Genomic DNA, 18720 nt, shown 5'->3' with positions numbered 1-18720 from the left:
ATCCATAAACTTTTGCAGTGAGATAAGCTAGTGCATTTTAACTTCAGAGACCCTTTTACTAGCCACTTGCACCCAATAAGCCTCTACTCCAGTAGCCATGGTGCTTCAAAGGTGGCTCAACAGCAATCAGTGCAGAGGCGTATGGGACAAATGACAAGATCCTGTTACGAGTGGGCAGATGACTATGGACAACTGCGAATGACAAAAGGGTCACCATACACAAACCGAGCACTGATGCTATAAGCTATCTTGCTGGCTTTTCTAAGAACTGTGCAGATCACTACATGACAAACATGATGATGGAAGCCCTTCCTGTACCAGATGCAGTTTGATATGACAGCAGCTGCTCTCACCATTCTACTCAGTCTACAGTAAACTTTGTCGTTTAAAGTTCAGCCAATGGCCAGAATGGTCCCCAATACACAGCAAGAATCCATCATGCACATTTTCATTTTGAATGGAGAGAGCATCATGGGATATTCTACACTTGTTGAATACCATCATCAAAATTACTACAAACTTCACTGAGAGATGTGTAAATGACATGCCAACTGGCTTAACATAGGAATTAGAGCAGGGGTTCTCAACCTTTTCGAGTCCACCCCACCACGCTATAAGAATTCCACAGCCAGCCTGTTCCGCAACTGTTTTTTTGGCAAATCTAGTAGATAAATAGCCAGGGCTGGCATCAGGTGGTAGCAAGCAGGGCAATTGCCCAGAGCTCCACACCATGATGGGTCCCCATGAAGCAAAGGCCTTGGCTACACTGGCGCTTTACAGCGCTGCAACTTTCTCGCGCAGGGGTGTGAAAAAAACACCCCCGAGCACTGCAAGATACAGCGCTGTAAAGCGTCAGTGTAAACAGTGCCGCAGCACTGGGAGCCCGGCTCCCAGCGCTGCAAGCTCCACCTCCTCATTGGGTGTTTTACGTGCAGCGCTGGGAGAGCTCTCTCCCAGCGCTGGCACTGTGACCACACTCGCACTTCAAAACGCTGCCGCCGCAGCACTTTGAAGTTTCAAGTGTAGCCGTAGCCTAAGTTGCTCAGTCTTCAGCTTCAGTCCCAGGCTCAGACTTTAGCTTTCTGCCCTGGGCCCCACTGCGTCTAACACCGGGCCTGCTCTCTGGTTTATTCTGATGGCCTCCCTGAAACCTGTTCATGTCCCAGGGAGCCCCAGGCCCCTCATTAAATACTCTAGGTCAGTGGTTTTTAAATTCCTTCTAGAACTATTTGACAGCAGCATGGAATCCAGGCATGCTATGCATATCCAGGATACCCTTTCTCAAACCCAAATCACCAAGAGGTAGAGGTTAATGGTACCTCCACCATAACAAAAGTCCCCATTCATTTGGTAGGTTAATTGTCTGGTGACACCGTCCAATCTGAAACTATAATCCTTCAAAGCCATGATGATAGGAAAGTTTTAAAGTAAGGTTTTTAATTTGAATGCCTGAAATAGGTCAGAGGTACAAAACAAGAAAGAAATCCAAGAGTTTAATTAAACAAAAAAAATGGAGGCCCATCCTTGAGCACAAATTTTGGAAAACAGGCTGCAGACAATTTAAAATCAAATAACTACAGGTAAAAATAAAATAAACATGGGTGTTACACATCAGGGTTATCACCACCTCCACTTCCCCCTTTCAGGTAACCTTTCAAAGGAGATATGGTACAATGAGTATTGATAAATAACTTTCCATACTCCTTTATGCTCAGTAGTTCTTAGCTTCAGAACCTTTTCATCTTGTTGGAGCTTCTACCAAGTGATTAATTTTCTCTCTCCAGGGAAAGAAAAGTAGACAAACATCAAGATTTCCCTCCAGTTGTAATTTATTGAGTGAATTACAAGTGCCAAGCCCCAGCTTCCATCTCTTTGTCCTTTGATTTGAATGTGTAATTGGATAGCTATTATTGCCACACATCTCTCTGTCCATTAGCATGACATCTGAAATATGTATAAAGAAATAAAGTGATTGACTCCTTGGAAAAGGATGCCCTTGCTTCCTCCTAAAGCCAATGAAAGGGGCTTAGAGAATTGCATTATTGTCACTGTGCTAGAAAATGACCCAATTCTGAGCGGGGATACATTATATATTTCACTGCAGTAATATAGAAGACAAACATATTATCCTGACTAGAACACTTCTCCACAGAGTACACCATTTCTAACTAAAAGCCTGTGGCACTGGGAACCTACCTTCTCTGGAACAATACTGATATGTATTTTTTGGTGTGGCTGCAAATTAATTGCAGTAAAAGGTTAAACTTCTAAACATCAGTAACTAATTTGTTGCAGTAAGCCATTGAACTGTTTTTGCCAACCAGCATTAGTGATACCAGATTTGATCTCTAAATTTCACAAATTTGTTGATTTGAACATGTGAAAAGGATATTCCAGAAGCCTACCAAAAAACCAAGGATGTTGCAATTGCAAAGGAAGTAAGTTCCTTCCTAGCAGAGGCCTAATAAAAATTGGATTTGCTGAATACCATTTGAGAGATAAAAGTGACGAAAGCTATCACTTCTCACTCTTTTCTTTAGTGGTTTCCTCTCAGAGAAAGCGCTACCCTCCCCTACCTTGTGCTTCAGAAGCAAGCATTCGCAGTACCAAAAATATACAGCGTACACACGCTCTATTGGCATGGGTACAAACATTTACAAAGAGAAAGAACAGGGTCAAGGGACTAATTTGCAAGTCTGGGTATGGTTTTCCTTCTGCCCTTCACAAATGAGAAGGTGCAAGAAAGTAGCTGGTCTCACTACTGAGTCAGACAGATGTGTACCCGTGAGAAACACCAGATCAAGAAATACAGTGGTACTGCTCATTAGATGAGTTATTTGATATTAAAAACGCTGTACATTCCAGAGGGCTTGTTTTTTGTTTCTTTCATCCATAAATATGGATTAATAAGAAACTGTCCATGTTCAGGGCTAGAGCAGCCTAGCATCTGCCTCTCCCCTACTCCTGAAGAAACTCCATCTTTTAGACACCACACAACACAATATTAAAGAGGAAAATATGGTTCCATAAACGTTTGGTTTCCTCTGTAAGGCTTCCCCAGTCAGGGGAAAATGGGTGCACACCGTACAGTTTAAGATAGGTTCTTTAGCGAATAGGCCTGTATGGGAAAGTCATGCCTGGTATAAATGTCTGCACAGGATGGGCTGGGTGTGCTGGATGAGCTGGATGCGCAGGCAACGCAGGGTGTGCTGCATGTGCAGGATAGCCCAGTGGAGGGGTGTGGATATGAGGATAAAATCCTGGTGGCAAAGCAGCATGGGTTGCTTGTTGCACTGGACCTGAAATCACCAGCTGGAGTAGGCTGTGAAAAGAAGACCCAGATAGATGTAAGTATTACTTCAATAATAAATTGTCCAAACAAGGAGCAGCTTGACAGAAGGCCTGCTCCGTGACAAGAAGAGTCACTAAAAAGCCCTTGCCAATGCGTAGCAACATTCATAAGCTCAAACACTGGAAAGCGCTTTAGGGACAGAAGGGGGCAATTATGCTTATGACATCCTGCAGACTCATTGTGTATGCTGCAAGGTATATGCACATGACAATCAACAGAGTTAAGTATTTTCAGTAATCCTGGTTGAACACCTGGCTTGTCAAGAAAGAGGGGGCTCTGGTTACCATCTCTCCAAAGGGCAATGCTCTGTGAGGCTCTACAGCCAGGCTGCAGGAGAGAGGACGAGGGCTCAGGTTTCAGAGGGATAATAAAAAGGAGTGAGACTGTCAATGGTTTATATAAGCTAGGGTTGAATACACAAAATCGGCAAGGGTTCATTTTTAAAAAATAGACAAATGTTAAGGCCAACATTTTCAACTGCAGGTGCCTAAAGTTAGGCTAAATCCACACTAAGAAACCTAAATAGAAATGGCCTGATTTTCAGATATAGAAGCCTACCTTTAGACACTCAGGTTTTAATATTTTGACTAATATTAAAAAGAAAATATGTAACAGTTATAACAAAAACCAGCACAGTTAAGCATGGAGTCAAAGTACAATAGGTGGGAATTAGGGATGGGGCAGGGGTAATATTTAAAACTGCACTTCACTTTCACCGTCCTGTTACTCTAATTGTCTTAATCCAGGCTCTCATCCTGCAAACTCATCTGTGTGGGTGGACCAAGGAGAAGTCTCACTGACTTTAAAGGGGTCTGCCTGACCTGGGGATTTGTACATATTTTAAGGCCAGAAGGAACAATTAGATCATTTAATATGACCTCCTGTATACCACAAGTCAAACTATCTTGAATTATAGTTGGGAATCATTTAAGAACTTAATAGATTCCCCAAAAGCCATAATTCCACAACTGAGGAAGGCAGCCATGCTGGTTTAGAGGGGACGTGAAGGCAGTTATAAAATATATAAATACAATATAGGGAAAAAAGGGGAGCTTGATAGTAATGAATACAAATCAGAAGTTAGGAACTGTAGAAAAATGACAAGGGAAGCAATGGGACACAAGGAGAAATCTGTGGCCTGCAGAGTTAAGGAGAATAAAGAGGTTTTTTTTAAAATGTATTAGTCTATTACTAAATGGAAATGGTAGAATTATCAGTAATATGGTATTGGTCTATTACTAGATGAAAATGGTAGAATTATCAGTAATATGCAGAAAAAGGCAGAAGCCTTCAATAAATATTTCTGTTCTGTATTTGGGGAAAAAGAGATGATATAATCTCATCATATGGTGGTAACATTCCATTCCACTAGTCTCTGGAAGATATTAAACAGAAGCTAGTGAAGTTAGAGATTTTTAAACAAACAGGTCTCCAGTTAACTTGCATCCAAGAGTTTTAAAAGAGCATCCTGACGAAGTCGCTGGACCATTAATGTTGATTTAAATAAGTCGAAGCACTGAGGAAGTTCCAGAGGACAGGAAGAAAGCTAATGCTGTACCAATTTTTAAAAAGGGTAAATGGGATGACCCAGGTAATTATAAGCCTAACAGCTGGACTTGTATCCTGGGCAAGATAATGGAGCAGCTGGTACAGTAATCAATTAACAAAGAATGAAAGGACAGTAATGTAATTAATACAACAAATCAACATGTGTTCACGGAAAATAGATCCCGTCAAACTAATCTGGTATATTTTTGAGAGAAAGAGATTATAAATTTGGTTGAGAACAGTAACAGTGTTGATCTAATATACTTAAGACTTCTCTAAGGCATTTGGCTTGATACCACACAACATTCTGATTAAAAAAAAAACAACTATAAAATTAACATGGCACATATTAAATAGATGAAAAATTGGCTCACTGATAGGTCTCAAAATGTAGCTGTAAACAGGGAATCATCATCGAGCAGGTGTGTTTCCAGTGGGCCCCTTCAGGAATGGGCTCTTGGTCCTACACTACTTAACATTTCTGTCAATGACCTGGAATCATTTGCAGATGACTCAAAAATTTGGTGAGTGGTAAGTAACAAAGAGGATAGATAGGTCGGTGATTCAGCACGACGTACATTGCTTGGTAAACTGGGCACAAGCAAGCTATATGCGTTTTAATATATCTAAATGTAAATACATACATCTCCAAACAAAAGAATGTAGGCCATACTTACAGGATGGGGGACTCTATCCTGCCAAGTAGTGATTCAAAGAGATTTGGGGCCGGAATGGATAATCAGCTGAATATGAGCTACCATTGTGACACCGTGGCCAAAAGAGCTAATGCCATCCTGGGATGCAGAAAGAGGGGTCTCTCTAGTAGTAGAGAGGTTAATTTACCATTGTATTTAGCCCTGGAATGGCTGCTGCTGGAATACTGTGTCCAGTTCTGGTGCTCGCAAGTGCAAGGAGGATGTTAAATTGGAGAGGGTTCAGAGGAGAGCCATGAGAATGATTAAAGGATTAGGCAAAACATGCCTTACGTATAGTGTTTGAGCTCCTGGAGTCTGTCTATTTAGCTTAACAAAGAGAAGGTTAAGGGATGACTTGTCACAATCTATAAGTACCTACATGGGAAACATATTTAATAAAGGGCTCTTCAATGTAGCAGAGAAAGGTATAACACAATCCAATGGCTGGAAGCTGAAGCTAGACAAGTTTAGTCTGGAAACAAGATGTTAAATTTTTCACAGTGCAGATAATTCAACATTGGAACAATTTACCAGGGGTCATGGCAGATTCTTCATCCCTGACCATTTTTAGATCAAGATTGGATGTTTTTCTAAAATATATGCTCTAAGAATTATTTTGGGGGTAGCTCTCTGGCCTGTGTTAAACATGATCACAAAGTTCCTTCTGGCCTTGGAATCTATAAGTCTGTGAAATTTCACCCAGTTGCCCCTGTATTGATCCCCCAAACTTGTGTTTGACTAAAGCACACCTTCCAAAAAAGCACAAACACATTATAAGCTCTTCAGGGTAGAGGTCTGCTTCAAACAAACATGTAGGAAATGCTTTGAAATATGCATTAAAATAAATACAAGTTTAGAAACGTCCCTTACTTGTTGTGGGGTAGCCGAGCGCACACTGTTCTCAAGTCATCTGAAATCCAAGAGGATAGAAAAACAAAGTGTGGATAAAGCAAAATAACAGATTTTTCCCCTCTACTCTTCAGTCTGGAAAGTTTTAATCAGATTTCATAAAATAACTAGTAGAGATCCAAAATTTCATCCTTTTATGCATAAGATATGTATAGAGAACATTTCCCTATATCTTTTACATCACAAACCATTTCACACATCATCCATCTGCAGTTGAGCATTCTCCCACTTGCCTTATATTTAAGTTAAGTGGACAGAAATTCACATCTGTTGCAAGGCAGACAAACCCTAGCACAAAATTCTCAGTGGATTAAACAGACAGAACTTTGCCCAACTAGGGCAGCCACAACGGCAACTCAGCTAGAGCCAGGGGAGCAGCACCCAATTCATATAAGGAAAGACTGCTATGGTCATCTCATCTTTAACAAGAAGTAAGAGTTAAAAATAGGAAGCCTGAAGACTACATGTCCCATCATGCAATACTCCATCTTGAGCAAGACAAGACAAGGAATGTAGACTCAAAGTACCTCCTTATCAAGTATTAGACTGCTTCAAGTCATGCTGAGGTAGAAGAAACATGTTTGGGAACGATTCAGGCAAGAAGGAAGAGCAGATCTTCAAAACCCCTGGTATCAAAGGCTAGAAATTGGCTAGTTGTACTTCCAAGGGATTCCAGTAAAGTCATGTGAAACAGGCAGCCAAGATGTAGGCAATACCAGAAATATCACTGCCCAATGCAAAGTGGCGCTTACATTTCGTAAGGTACCAGCCTCTGTTTTTTCCCCACTGTTGTAGCAGTACTCCGCTTGCAGCCCTTTCTAACTGGTTTTCTTAATTATAACTTAGGGGTGGGCAAACTATGGCCTGGGCCTACATCCAGCCCTCCAGATGTTTTAATCCGGCCCTCTAGCTCCCGCCAGGAAGTGGGGCTCGTCCCGCTCCGGCGCTCCAGCTGGGAGCAGGGTCAGGATCTTGCCCCACTTAGCACGGCTCCCAGAAGCAGCGCATGTCCTCCCTCTAACTCCTGCACATAGGGGTAGTCAGGGGGCTCCGCACGCTGCCTCCGCCCCAAGTGCTGCCCCCACAGCTCCCATTGGCTGGGAACTATAGCCAATGGGAACTGCAGGGGCAGCGCCTGCTGACAAGGCAGTGCACAGAGCCACCTGGCTGCACCTCTGCATAGGAGCCAGAGAGGGGACATGCCACTTTTTCTGGGAGCTTCTTGAGGTAAGCGCTGCCCAGAGCCTGCCCCTCAACCCTTGCCCCAGTCCTGATCCCCCTCCCCCTCTCTGAACCCCTCAGTCCCAGCCCAGAGCACCCTCCTGCACTCCCAACCCCTCATCCCCAGCCCTACCCTAGATCCAGCACCCCGAGCCGGAGACCTCCCTCATCCAAACCCCCAATTTTGTGAGCATTCATGGCCTGCCATATAATTTCCATACCCAGATGTGGCCCTCGGGTCAAAAAGTTTGCCCACCACTGTTATAACTGTACTTTATATTGTTGTATCAAAGTTTGTTACTGACAAAAAAGTGTGCTGCTCCTTCCTTCCTCTTCCCCAATTGTTACCTGGGGAGTAGGACACCAGTCTTGGCACTGTTTGTACCTTTATGTGCCCCATTCCTCTGTGCATTGCTTCATTTACACACCAAGGAAAGCTGCACCCTGCCAAGCAGGCTTGGAGGCGAAACGCTCCCCAAGAGGTATTTTCAGATTTGTGTTAAAAGACTCCAGTAACGGAATCTGGGACACTGGCTCTATTGGGGAAAATAGTTTCCAACCAATTTAAAAAGAATCCTACTCTAAAGAATATACAGTAGTGAGGTTCTTTTAATGCTGGTGTAAACAAATTCCTCCCAATTTTATAGAAAACTGAATACCCCAAAATGTGATTAGTAGCTATTTATACTGAATTCCCTTCGTCTTCTATCTAGTATAGCAATCCCCACACAAGATGGGCCAAGTAAGTAGTTAGGAAATAAGGAAGTTTAAAGGGACAGCTTAAAAAACGAAATAAAACCAAAACCAAAACACAAAACACACACAACCTCATGTTTTGGCTTGTTCTGCGCTATACTAGAAGATTACAACAACTAAAATCTTAGAGAAAAATCTGATTTATAGTTGGCTTTGTGAACTTGACACTGACTGTACACAGTATTATAACAGGTGCTGAGAGGAGTTGATTTAAGTTCACACAGGCACCTCAGGGAACAAAGGCTGTTTTCTGAATCTTTGGGTCTGGGTGAGATGCCCTGAGAGGGGGAAAGTTTGTTAGATTTCTGGTGTTATGTTAACGGATGTTCTGTTATAAAATTTGCTCTGAGAAAATGGTATGATTGGCTGACCTTGCATTTGGATTGAATCACTTGACCAGCCATTTTTATTTTTTGTTTGTGTGGGTCTTTCAGACATTTCTGGGCCACACAAATTGGTAGGGTGACTTTAGTTCCAGTTATTACACCTGCCCCACTTTTAATACAGCTTTTAGAAGTTGACTGGATTTTCATGTTGGTGTCCCTTTAATAAATTCACCAAGATTCTTTAACAGGCCTCAGATTTATAATGATCCAAATGCTTAGCTAATGAAATAAGTTTACCATCTTGTGCAAAAAGTACTAAAAATTATAGGCCAGGGGACATAAAAAAAGCCCCACCCAAACAAATCTTGCTTCTCCCATGATGAAAAAGACTAGACAGGTAGACTTCAAAAATGTTTCCGCTAAAACCACCACCTAGGTTATTTTCCATGTCATGTTTATACCCTATGCTCTAGTTCATGGGCCCTCATCCAGTGCAGAGAAACCACTGAGTTGAACAAACAGGATGCCGTTTCCTTTTAAACAACTGAAAATGTGTCCTTCCCAAGCTCCTTTAGAGAACAGTGGTCCTGCCAGAGATTGTGTTGGGGCAAACCAGTAATTCTTTTCTGTCATATGGGCCCACCCACACAGAGCCACAAACTGTGTTTTTCCCTACTCTGAAATGTCATGAAAAACTGTCTCCCTGTACCCAGAGTCAGATATGGCACAGTAAGATTTGACTTCTTTTAAAACTGCAGAACCAATATACCGGCCAAACAGCAAACTGGATTCTACTCTGGCTCATGAATCAGGATTGTTTACTAACTTCTAATTGCAGTGCAAAACTCTGCCTCAGTTAATACTTTGAAGGCATGGGCTGTACAATGTAACTCAGGATTCAGGTGCTCACAAGAACCTGGATCGACTTTCACATTTCAGGGTGTTGGAAGGACTAGCACACATTTTTAATGTATGTAAAAGGCCAAGTTTACCCTGGAGTTACTGGGGCAAAATTTGCACACGCACAGCCATCCCCTCCTGATAAAATGACATACCGTTGTAATGAGCCATAAATTCTATCTGTAACCCACCTAACTCTCCCATTCCAGCCACTCCCCCTCATGACTGTAGGGGTGCTAATGGGCCACTTCACCTTGAATGGTCCCTTGAAATACATGAGACACAAGGTGGGTGAGGTAATATCTTTTATTGGACCAAAGTCTGTTGATATGAGAGACAATCTTTCGAATTTACACAGAGCTCTTCTTCTGACCTGAAGATCTCTGTGTAAGTCCTCTAATATCCTGAGACCAATATGGCTACTACACCACCACTGCACACCTTGAAATATGTTAACTACTTATGCTAAACAATCTGTTCCACCTTATATTTAGCTGTGACACTCTGACTCCTTTTCACAGACCCAAAGAAAAGCCCTATATAGCTTGAAAGCTTGTCTCTCACACCAACAAACGATATTACCTCACTCGCCTTGTCACTCTAATTTTCATTGTATCATTTTTCAAAGGAGAATCATAGTCTGAATCCTTCTCTAATGTATGTACAATGGATGGCTACACTGTAATTCTTTAATTTGATAGTTTTAAAACAGTTTAGGAAACAGGTTTAAAAACATGTATCTGTAACCACAAACATCTAACTGTGTAGGAGTGTTTTGATGTCACCTGTACCATTCAGGCTCTGTTTATGGGCCCAGAAGAGGACAAACATACTCCCATGTCAAAAAACAAACTACAAACCATCCTGGCAGCAACGGTGCAAGTATGAAGAGAATATTGCCTCCCAAATCCCCAAAGCAATAAGCTTTCTTGATAGTCCATAGTCCTTATTTCCTTTCTTACTCTCTGTCCTGAGCTATTTGCTACACCCAGCTTGTAGCTCTAGTAATCTCTTATTTCCTAAGACTTGTAGAGTATTTCTTCTGTTAATGCATTTACTCATGTATTATCCCTCCCTCCCCTACATACTGGAGAAAAGTGATCTCAGGCCAGGCTCTTCACAAGCTGCTTTCAGCAACATACCTCTCGTGCACAGCAATGCTCCTGATGCCATGGCCACCTGCAGAGCCTGAGCCAATCTGTCTAGAGCCAGTTCAATCTCTTTGGAAGCATTGAGTGGATTGAGTTCGTCAGACAGTCTGTTAATTTCCTCAACAAGTGGAACCACGTGGTCAAAGGGCACTAGACTTAGTCGGCCATATAGGTTTTTCTCTGTTAAGTGCCCCTGAAGCATCATGAGAACCTGTAGGACACTTAGATGCAGTTTGGAATACAGCAGGTGGCAGTCTTTGTCAGCTCCAGTGGCTGAGTCCTTGGCAATTTTATTGGTGAGGTGACCATTTGAGAGAGAGGCCTTCTTTTTTCTTTTGTAAGCCAAGGGGGCCTTCACACACCAGCGGATCAGTCCAGTGAGGGGGGTGAGCTCTAAAAATCCTATTGGCAGGTTGGCTGCAATAGGAGTGTTTAAAAAGGTTATGAGTATCAAACGGGGGTCTTCAAAGATCCAAGAGACAACCATCTCGAGCAAGTCCGAAGGGGGGATGAGATCATCTGAAAGAAAATATGAGACACTACTCAGCAAGTCCCCTTCTCTGGCATAGGGACAGCAATTTCATTCTCCTCCCCTCTCCTTCATCTGTAAGTCTGGGCCCAGCCTCTGCTAAAATCTTTATCCATGCATCACTCTCTTCCTATCACAACTACTGCAATTATTCTTTTGTCTTCCTAAATCCCAGCTCTCTAACCTTCAGAATGCTAGTCACATACCCTCACTCCAGGAAGTCTGGGCCAAATTACCACCAGCTCTAGTCCCCTTCACTGGCTTTGTAGCAACATCTGAACCTAGTTCGAGAAGACCCCTTCATTCCTTGCCCTTCTTCAAAACTGTCAACAACAGGGCCAATCGTTACATCGACAGTTTTCTATTACAAACTGGACTGAGGTCACTCACCACTGTGTTGTACGTCTCAGCTTCCTACACACACACCAAAGGATAAGTGCTGCACCCAGCATTGTGTCTAGCAAAACTATGGTGCTGAGTGCCATTAAAATGCCAAGAGGTAGCTGAAAACACAAACATGGCCATAACAGCCAGCAGGCACTGCGGCATGTGTTTCGAGAAGAGAATGCTGCCTATTTGCAGTTTACCTGAAGAAAGGTCGTAGAGCACGGTAACCGACGTTATGAACTGGCAGCAGAAGCGAGGACTGGCACTGAATATTTGTTTCAATGTCTGAATGGAACCTGGCACCAAACAGCAGTAGTCATCCACTACGGCACGGGCTAACCTCACAGAGTAGATTGCAGGTGTTCGCTGAAAGAGATTTGCAGTGACAAGTACGCAAACCAAGACATAAGACATTTTGCAGAGCCCAGCCCATGGGGAGATGAAGAGTTTTTCACTAAGGCTGTTACATGAAAGGGAGGGTAACTTCATTAAAATGGATACAAACACCACTTTGGAACAGGACAATCATTTTTTTACCATGACTGTCACCTATTACAAACTCATCTATAAGCCTCTTTTTAGCTTTACTGCAGTAGACTGTTATAATAATAATAATAATTCTGTGCCAAAAAACAATATTAAAGAAACACTATTAACTTGAAATCTACTATCTATTCTAGTCAAACACGATTTAAAAGGTGTTTCAGACACCACATCTGTCCATGTCACCGACAGTTTTTTTTTATTTCAACTATTATACGTCCCTATTTTCTAAAAATGTTTTCTCGTTCATTACTGTATGAAAGACCGATCTGTAAACTGACCATTCCCACACAAAAAATTTTTAAGGTGTAGGGTACAAGTCAGTAACTGAATGGTAAAAACCTTTGCAAGAATTTCTACAGCTGGCCAAAGTTACACATATCTGATACAGAGCGTGATGTTTAATCACCACACTAACCTTTGCTCTTCGCATGAAAGTGTTCTACTTTTATGAACTGGGTACAGCAATGTCCTCTGTCCACTGCTATCCAAGTCCTCTTAACCACAGTCCCTCACTTGACACTCATCCTGATTCTGAAGACCACCCTGGCCCAGAGGAAGAAAGCCACGCTCCCAGGGATTTCTGAAGGGGATCAGGATCAGGACTCCCCTGCCTAAGGTTCTCAGGAAAATGAGTGAGTGCGAGGCGTGTGAGAAATAGGAAGGCACCAGAACAGCACCATCCCTGCAACGTCTTTCAAGCACCAAGTTTTTAACATGGAAACCTTTATGTACTTAAGAGATCTGAAGGAAGCAGTGCACCACAATAAGCCACCCCTTCAAAGTCTCCTGCCACTCACATTACACCCCTTCCTGTTCCTGCAGCCTTTAGGAGACCTATACAGAGAAACAATTACACTGCAGATCTTAGGGAACGGGGGGGGGAGGGGGGGAGAATTCCCCTCTGCTGCCCTTCTTCACCTCTCCCATACCCCTGTCTGCAGAACAGCCTGATTCTGCACATCTCCTGAAGGGTGCAGGAATGAAAGCTCACTCCTGTGGACCTCAGGAGGCACATCAGGGTGGGGCTCCCCTAAGGCAGATATTAAGAAATCCACAGGAGCAGGGGCATGAGAGCTTGAGAAGCTTGGAGAGCTACGAAGTTTTGCCTGGCATAGACCTCAGTAGGGAGAATGTCCCTTGTTGCACTGCCCTGTCGACTTTCCTAAGCTGCATGGGAGTCTGCAATTGGAGGGTCCATGACGGTTGCACTGCAGATATGAGTTCTGTGAACTGAATTCTAGAGCCCACCTCTCAGTACTAAACCTGCTGTTTCGGCCACTAGACAGCCCCTTTTCTTCAGTTCACCCACCTGCACACCATGTTCACCTAGTCAGCTCTTAGAGACTGTCCTATCCATGTACCAGCTTTACCTGCAGCCACGATGCAGCACATTCCAGAACGGGAACTCTGCACACAGCTACCGCCATAGAAACCAATTTTCCGAGCAAGATCATCCTGCCGTCATCTGCTTTGTTTCCTTGAGGGCTGAAAAGGGCTGAGAAAATGATCTGCCGGACTGAATCCTTGGTTTGCTCTTGGAAATAACTGCACATGATCTCAAGGAGTTGAAGCTCCTGAAGAGAATTCAACCTCTAAAACACAAAACCAGAAGATAATGGAGTAAATCCCAACGTAGCATGTCCAGAAAAGCATTATAAGAATATGTCTCTTTCTCCCTTCCTCATCACACTTCAATCTCCTGCTCATGGGCAAGCCTGGCCATACTTCTCCATGAACTGCCTGTAGAACAGGGTACACACACTGACCAGCAATTTCAGGGACCACATAAATTCCTTGGCTGAAAGATCAAACAGCAGCAGTGGAGTCTGAGGGTTTCTGAATAGTAGCAGAAATTCTGGCCCAGATTTCATAGCCTGTCACACTGTAGCCTGCCTTACCACCTTTCAGTTCTTGCATCCTCTCTGGTACAGTGTACACATGCTTGGTTCCGAGACAAACATTACATTTACTTATCAAGCTAGAAAGTTTATTAATCATATTATTTGCAGGGTAACTGCATGGAGCTTGCTGTCAAGGCAAAGAATAAAGTCTAGAGAGGGACCCAAGAGAACTCCCAAAAGAAATTAAACCAAAAATTAAAAAAAGGTCTAAAAGTGATTTCTTTCCCTGGTTTTTCCAGTGCCTATTATCTGTCTAGGCCCTGATCCTGCACCCAGATCTACATGGGCAGACCCCTGCACCTACATGTAGCTCCAGTTTAATCAGTGGGGCTCTACAGAGATACAAGATTCCAGCTGTGTAGATCTGATTGCAGGAATAGGGCCTAGATTGTAAGTACAAGACAACATCAAGACATTATCAGCCAATTCAAATGCAGTTGTATTTTTGCTCATAGGACCTGTTACCTACTTTAGGCTGGGAGTTGCGCTCTTTGGGAACCTGAAATATGAACTCTTCCAGCAACTCAATTGGGCCTTTGTCCACAATGGGAAGAGGTGCATTTTGGAGCTGACTGCTGAAGTAGATGTCCAAGTGATACAGCACTTCTTTGGCAGCACTCAGGGCATCCCGGCGGAGCAGGGAATGGCGAATGTCATTCATTGTGCACCTGCAAGAAAAGAGACAAAAAAGTGATGAGTAAACATAGGGTGAGATATCAACAACAACAATTGCATCTATCTCAGTTCTTCTGCCTCAAGGAACTGAGAGGCTTCTGCTTTTTATGTGGTAGTTCTCTTGTATTTGCACGTAGGGACTCTTGAGCAGAACAGCCACGACTTAGACACCAGGCGTCTGTCACCCTTTCCCAAAAAACCTTTGATTTTAGTTTTCTTTGGCCCACACCTCACTCTACTTTTATTTAAGCAAACAAGCAAAGCCAAGAAACACAAAAGTGTTTCTCATACTGAAAGGATTAATGGCACTGGCTCTTGAATATGCTTAGGACTCTTGAGAAAACAATGAGCAACCCCTGAAGGATGTAGAATGAGCTGCTGTACTGCTGTCACAAAGTCAGGATCACAGCACAGAGGCAGCACATAGATCTATATATATGTGACTCAAATACTGCCAATTTGTGGAAATGTGATGAGGAAAAAAAAATTCATTCTAAAACTAACCTAGGGCAGCACAAAAATGTCACCCTATGTCTATCTGCAGCAGTGGTTCCACTTGAAAAATTGATCAGACACCTAGCAGCCTGACTGACGCCTCTGCATGTGGGGGAGAAGACCAGAGCCAGTGGCTCCAGATCTCCTTCTGCAGCTCAGCACTTTCCCAAACTGCTTTGGAGTGAAATATACCTGGTTCTTGAGTTTCACTGCTACAAAGTTCTAGACAACCACCGTGAAACTGACCAGTCATATTAGCTTCAGTCTGGGCAGCTCTGCAAACCTCCCAGGAGCAGGAGCCCTGTCTGCAGGCTCAAGATGACATCAAAATGCAGTTACACACAGGCCCCATTTGGAAAGTTTTCTGGGCAACTGCAAAGGCTAGGGGCCTTGCTGGTAAATGAAAACTCAGATACTGCAGAAAGTGCTGGCATAGCCCCAGGGCCAATCACGTCAAAAACCCTGTAATGTTTCTGTGCTACCCCTGCCCTGCTTCAGGTTCTCTACTGGGGTGCCAAGCACAGCAGTGTGTCTCCAGACAGGGAGAGGAGGCTAAGGCAAGGTAGAGCAGAGCTGCGCTCGCTGGGCACAGTTACAGGCCCAGGTCATGGGTGTGTGATGCCCCCACATGTCAGGAGAACAGACACGAAACCTGCTGTTCCCCCCTCCCATAGGTGCTCCCCCCCATATCCAGGTCTCCCAAATCCCCCCCTCACTCTGGCCCTCAGGTGACCCTCCCCCATCCTCTACCCCCAAATCCCCCCCTCACTCCGGCCCTCAGGTGCCCTTCCTCCATCCTCTACCCCGGGCCTCAGGTGCCCCTCCCCCATCTTCTGCCCCCAAATCCCCTTCCCCCAGGTGCCGCCCCCACTAGCAGCCCCCGGGAAGCCACGAGGCCGCCCCGGGCCCGGCCCCAGAGGCCGCGCGCGGCTCTGGGGCTCGGTCCGGGGCCTCGCTGAGCGCGCTCCCGCTCCCGGCCGCACCTCCTGCCGGGCCCGCTCAGGCGGGCATATCCGGGCGGCCTCCGTGGCGGGGCCGGGCCGAGGCGAGGGGAGGCGGCGGGGCCTTCCGCGGCCCGGGGCGGCGCAACGCGGACGGGCGGCACGGCGGCCCGGCCCGGCCAAAAAGGGGGATGGGGCGCGGACATCCGCCCACAGCGCCACCTGCTGGCCGCGCCGAGCGGGGCGCCCGAGAGGGGCGGGGTCGTGCCCGGAGGGAGGAGGTGGGTAGGGCTGGTGGGCATGGGGAGAGGGTGTGGGGCCATTGCCTGGGGAGGGGAGCAGGAGGAGGGGCTGTGGGGCTGGTGCCTAGGGGAGAGGGAGTTGCGGGGCGGGTACCCCTGGGGGAGAGGGGTGTGTGGGTTGATGCCTGGGAAGGGCCAGGACCATGTGAGTGGGGGACGCACAAAGGGCTGGTAAGAGACTTAGTATGACCCGATGTCCTGATTTTATAGGGACAGTCCTGATTTTTGGGTCTTTTTCTTATATAGACTCCTATTACCCCCCCACCCCCGTCCCAATTTTTCACATTCACCCTAAAGAAACTGTTCTTTATTTCCCCTGTGCTGGGTTGGCATTAGGAAGGGCTGGCCTGGTGCCTTATGTATGTGGGGTTGAGAGCAGCAGGGTGTATCAAGTTACCTCCAGCCTTGGGCACTGTAGTGCCATGCTCCCTGCTGACTCTCACAGGGACCAGAGCCAGCTTCAGACCCTGAGGCACCATAGGGTCTGTTCTTTTACATTGCACCATAAAAGTCAGCTAAGCTAACCCCCAGTGAATACTGCTAGTGTAGGGCCCTCCTCCAGTGGCATAGGGCTGAGCCATCCCCTTGTCAGCACAGGGGCGCATCAGAGGTGTGGCTGGAGCAATGCTGCAAGATGGCTAATCTCTGTTGCTGGAATGGCCGCTAGGAATGCAGCCCAGCCTAAATTATAGAAGCCCTGGGAGCGCCCCTTTTTTATGCTGTGGTCTGGGGTGGCACCCACCCAACCCCAGAATCCAGTGGCAGCAAAAGGGGCATACAGCCTGCAGCTCAGAGCTGGTGCTTGAGGATTTAGTCAAGGTAGATTACAGCACCATTAGTGCTTGGATTGCAGGCTCTTCGGGATGGGAACCGGCTCTCTATTATATTTTTACACAGTACCTAGCACAGTGGGTTTGGGGCCTGTAGGTGTGACCACAATAAAATAAATAATAATACCAGCACTGTGTTTACTGTATCAGATACTTCTTGTTGTTAGTTAATAAGCAAATAATACTCAAACCTGCTTCAGTCATCAGAGATACAGCCAGGTGTTACATGCCAAAGCCCATAGACATGCTTTCTAGTAGATGCTCATACAGCTTTCCTCTTTTTTAAAATGTAAAGGAAATATTGTAGCTCCTAAAAGAACAGCAGCAGATCAATACGGCCAGTTAATTAAATACAGCCCTTCAAGTGAGACCTTCAGGAAGGGTGGAAAGGGAGTTAGCCTGAACCAATTGCCAGAAGTAAAGATTAGCCTCTCTTCTGGGACATAGACCTTCCATCTCCAAACCCTGATGGCTTTCTGAGCACATGGCCACTTCTTGTTCTCAGAGTGGTTCCTTCTGCACTGGCCTGTCCGGCCACCAGCCAGAGCTGGCATTTGCTGCTCCTGGTGGAGTTGTGCTTTCTGAATTTGAGGCCAAGTATCAGAGCAGCCTCTACTTATTTTCAGCAGCTCCCTCACCCCCAGCCATAGGCTCTGCACTGCTGCCATATTAACTATAATGCAGAATGCTCTGGCCTCCCTGAAATGGCCCTTCCTACCCCTGGCCTGTGCCTATGCTGTCTGGATAACCACTGTGCATCAGTGGAATTTCTAGCGGGAGGCCCTCAGCCTCTTTCCAGGCCCATACGCCTCAGGAGTGGAGTAAAAGGGTCAGATTGCAGTTCATACCTGGGCGCCCAGTGTCCTCCTTGGTTTTGTTCAGGTATCTGACATTCTCTCACTTGCAAGGGGGTAATTTCTGGACACTCTTGTCATAATAGACTTTAAGGTCAGAAGGGACCATTATGATCATCTAGTCTGACCTCCTGCACAATGCAGGCCACAGAATCTCACCCATCCACTTCTATAACAAATCCCTATCCTAGTCTGAGTTATTGAAGTACCCAAATTGCGGTTTGAAGATCTCAAGCTGCAGAGAATCCTCCAGCAAGTGACCCATGCCCCATGCTGCAGAGGAAGGCGAAAAACCTTCAGGGTCTCTGCCAATCTGCCCTGGAGGAAGATTCCTTCCCGACCCCAAATATGGCGATCAGTTAAACCCTGAGCATGTGGGCAAGACTCACCAGCCAGCACCCA

At 45.2% G+C, this 18720-nt stretch overlaps 1 protein-coding gene across 1 annotated transcript; it reads right to left on the bottom strand.

The window, feature by feature from the left end:
• Positions 1–1420: 1420 nt before the first annotated feature.
• INTS15 (integrator complex subunit 15) lies at positions 1421–16501 on the bottom strand. The gene is made up of 7 exons (XM_050968353.1): positions 16375–16501; positions 14691–14889; positions 13691–13912; positions 11975–12140; positions 10850–11377; positions 6466–6505; positions 1421–3322 (listed from the first exon to the last, which is right to left on the bottom strand). Exons 2-7 carry the CDS (start codon positions 14880–14882, stop codon positions 3106–3108), a joined length of 1365 nt encoding a protein of 454 aa, XP_050824310.1. The 5' UTR covers positions 14883–14889; positions 16375–16501; the 3' UTR covers positions 1421–3105.
• Between the last annotated feature and the right edge of the window lie 2219 nt (positions 16502–18720).

Source organism: Gopherus flavomarginatus, chromosome 9, assembly GCF_025201925.1.
Source record: "Gopherus flavomarginatus isolate rGopFla2 chromosome 9, rGopFla2.mat.asm, whole genome shotgun sequence".
In the NCBI taxonomy this organism is placed as follows: domain Eukaryota; kingdom Metazoa; phylum Chordata; order Testudines; family Testudinidae; genus Gopherus; species Gopherus flavomarginatus.
The sequence above is the reverse complement of the archived record's forward strand: the minus strand, read 5'-3'. Positions and strand labels throughout refer to the sequence as shown.

Excerpts from the sequence above, each read along its gene's own strand:
- INTS15 (XM_050968353.1), bottom strand. The coding sequence starts at position 14,882 with ATGAATGACATTCGCCATTCCCTGCTCCGCCGGGATGCCCTGAGTGCT. Across the intron at positions 13,913-14,690 it reads AGCGCAACTCCCAGCCTAAA|AGGTTGAATTCTCTTCAGGA; the intron begins GTAGGTAACAGG and ends TTTGTGTTTTAG. Across the intron at positions 3,323-6,465 it reads GCTCGGCTACCCCACAACAA|CCTACTCCAGCTGGTGATTT; the intron begins GTAAGGGACGTT and ends TTCTTTTCACAG.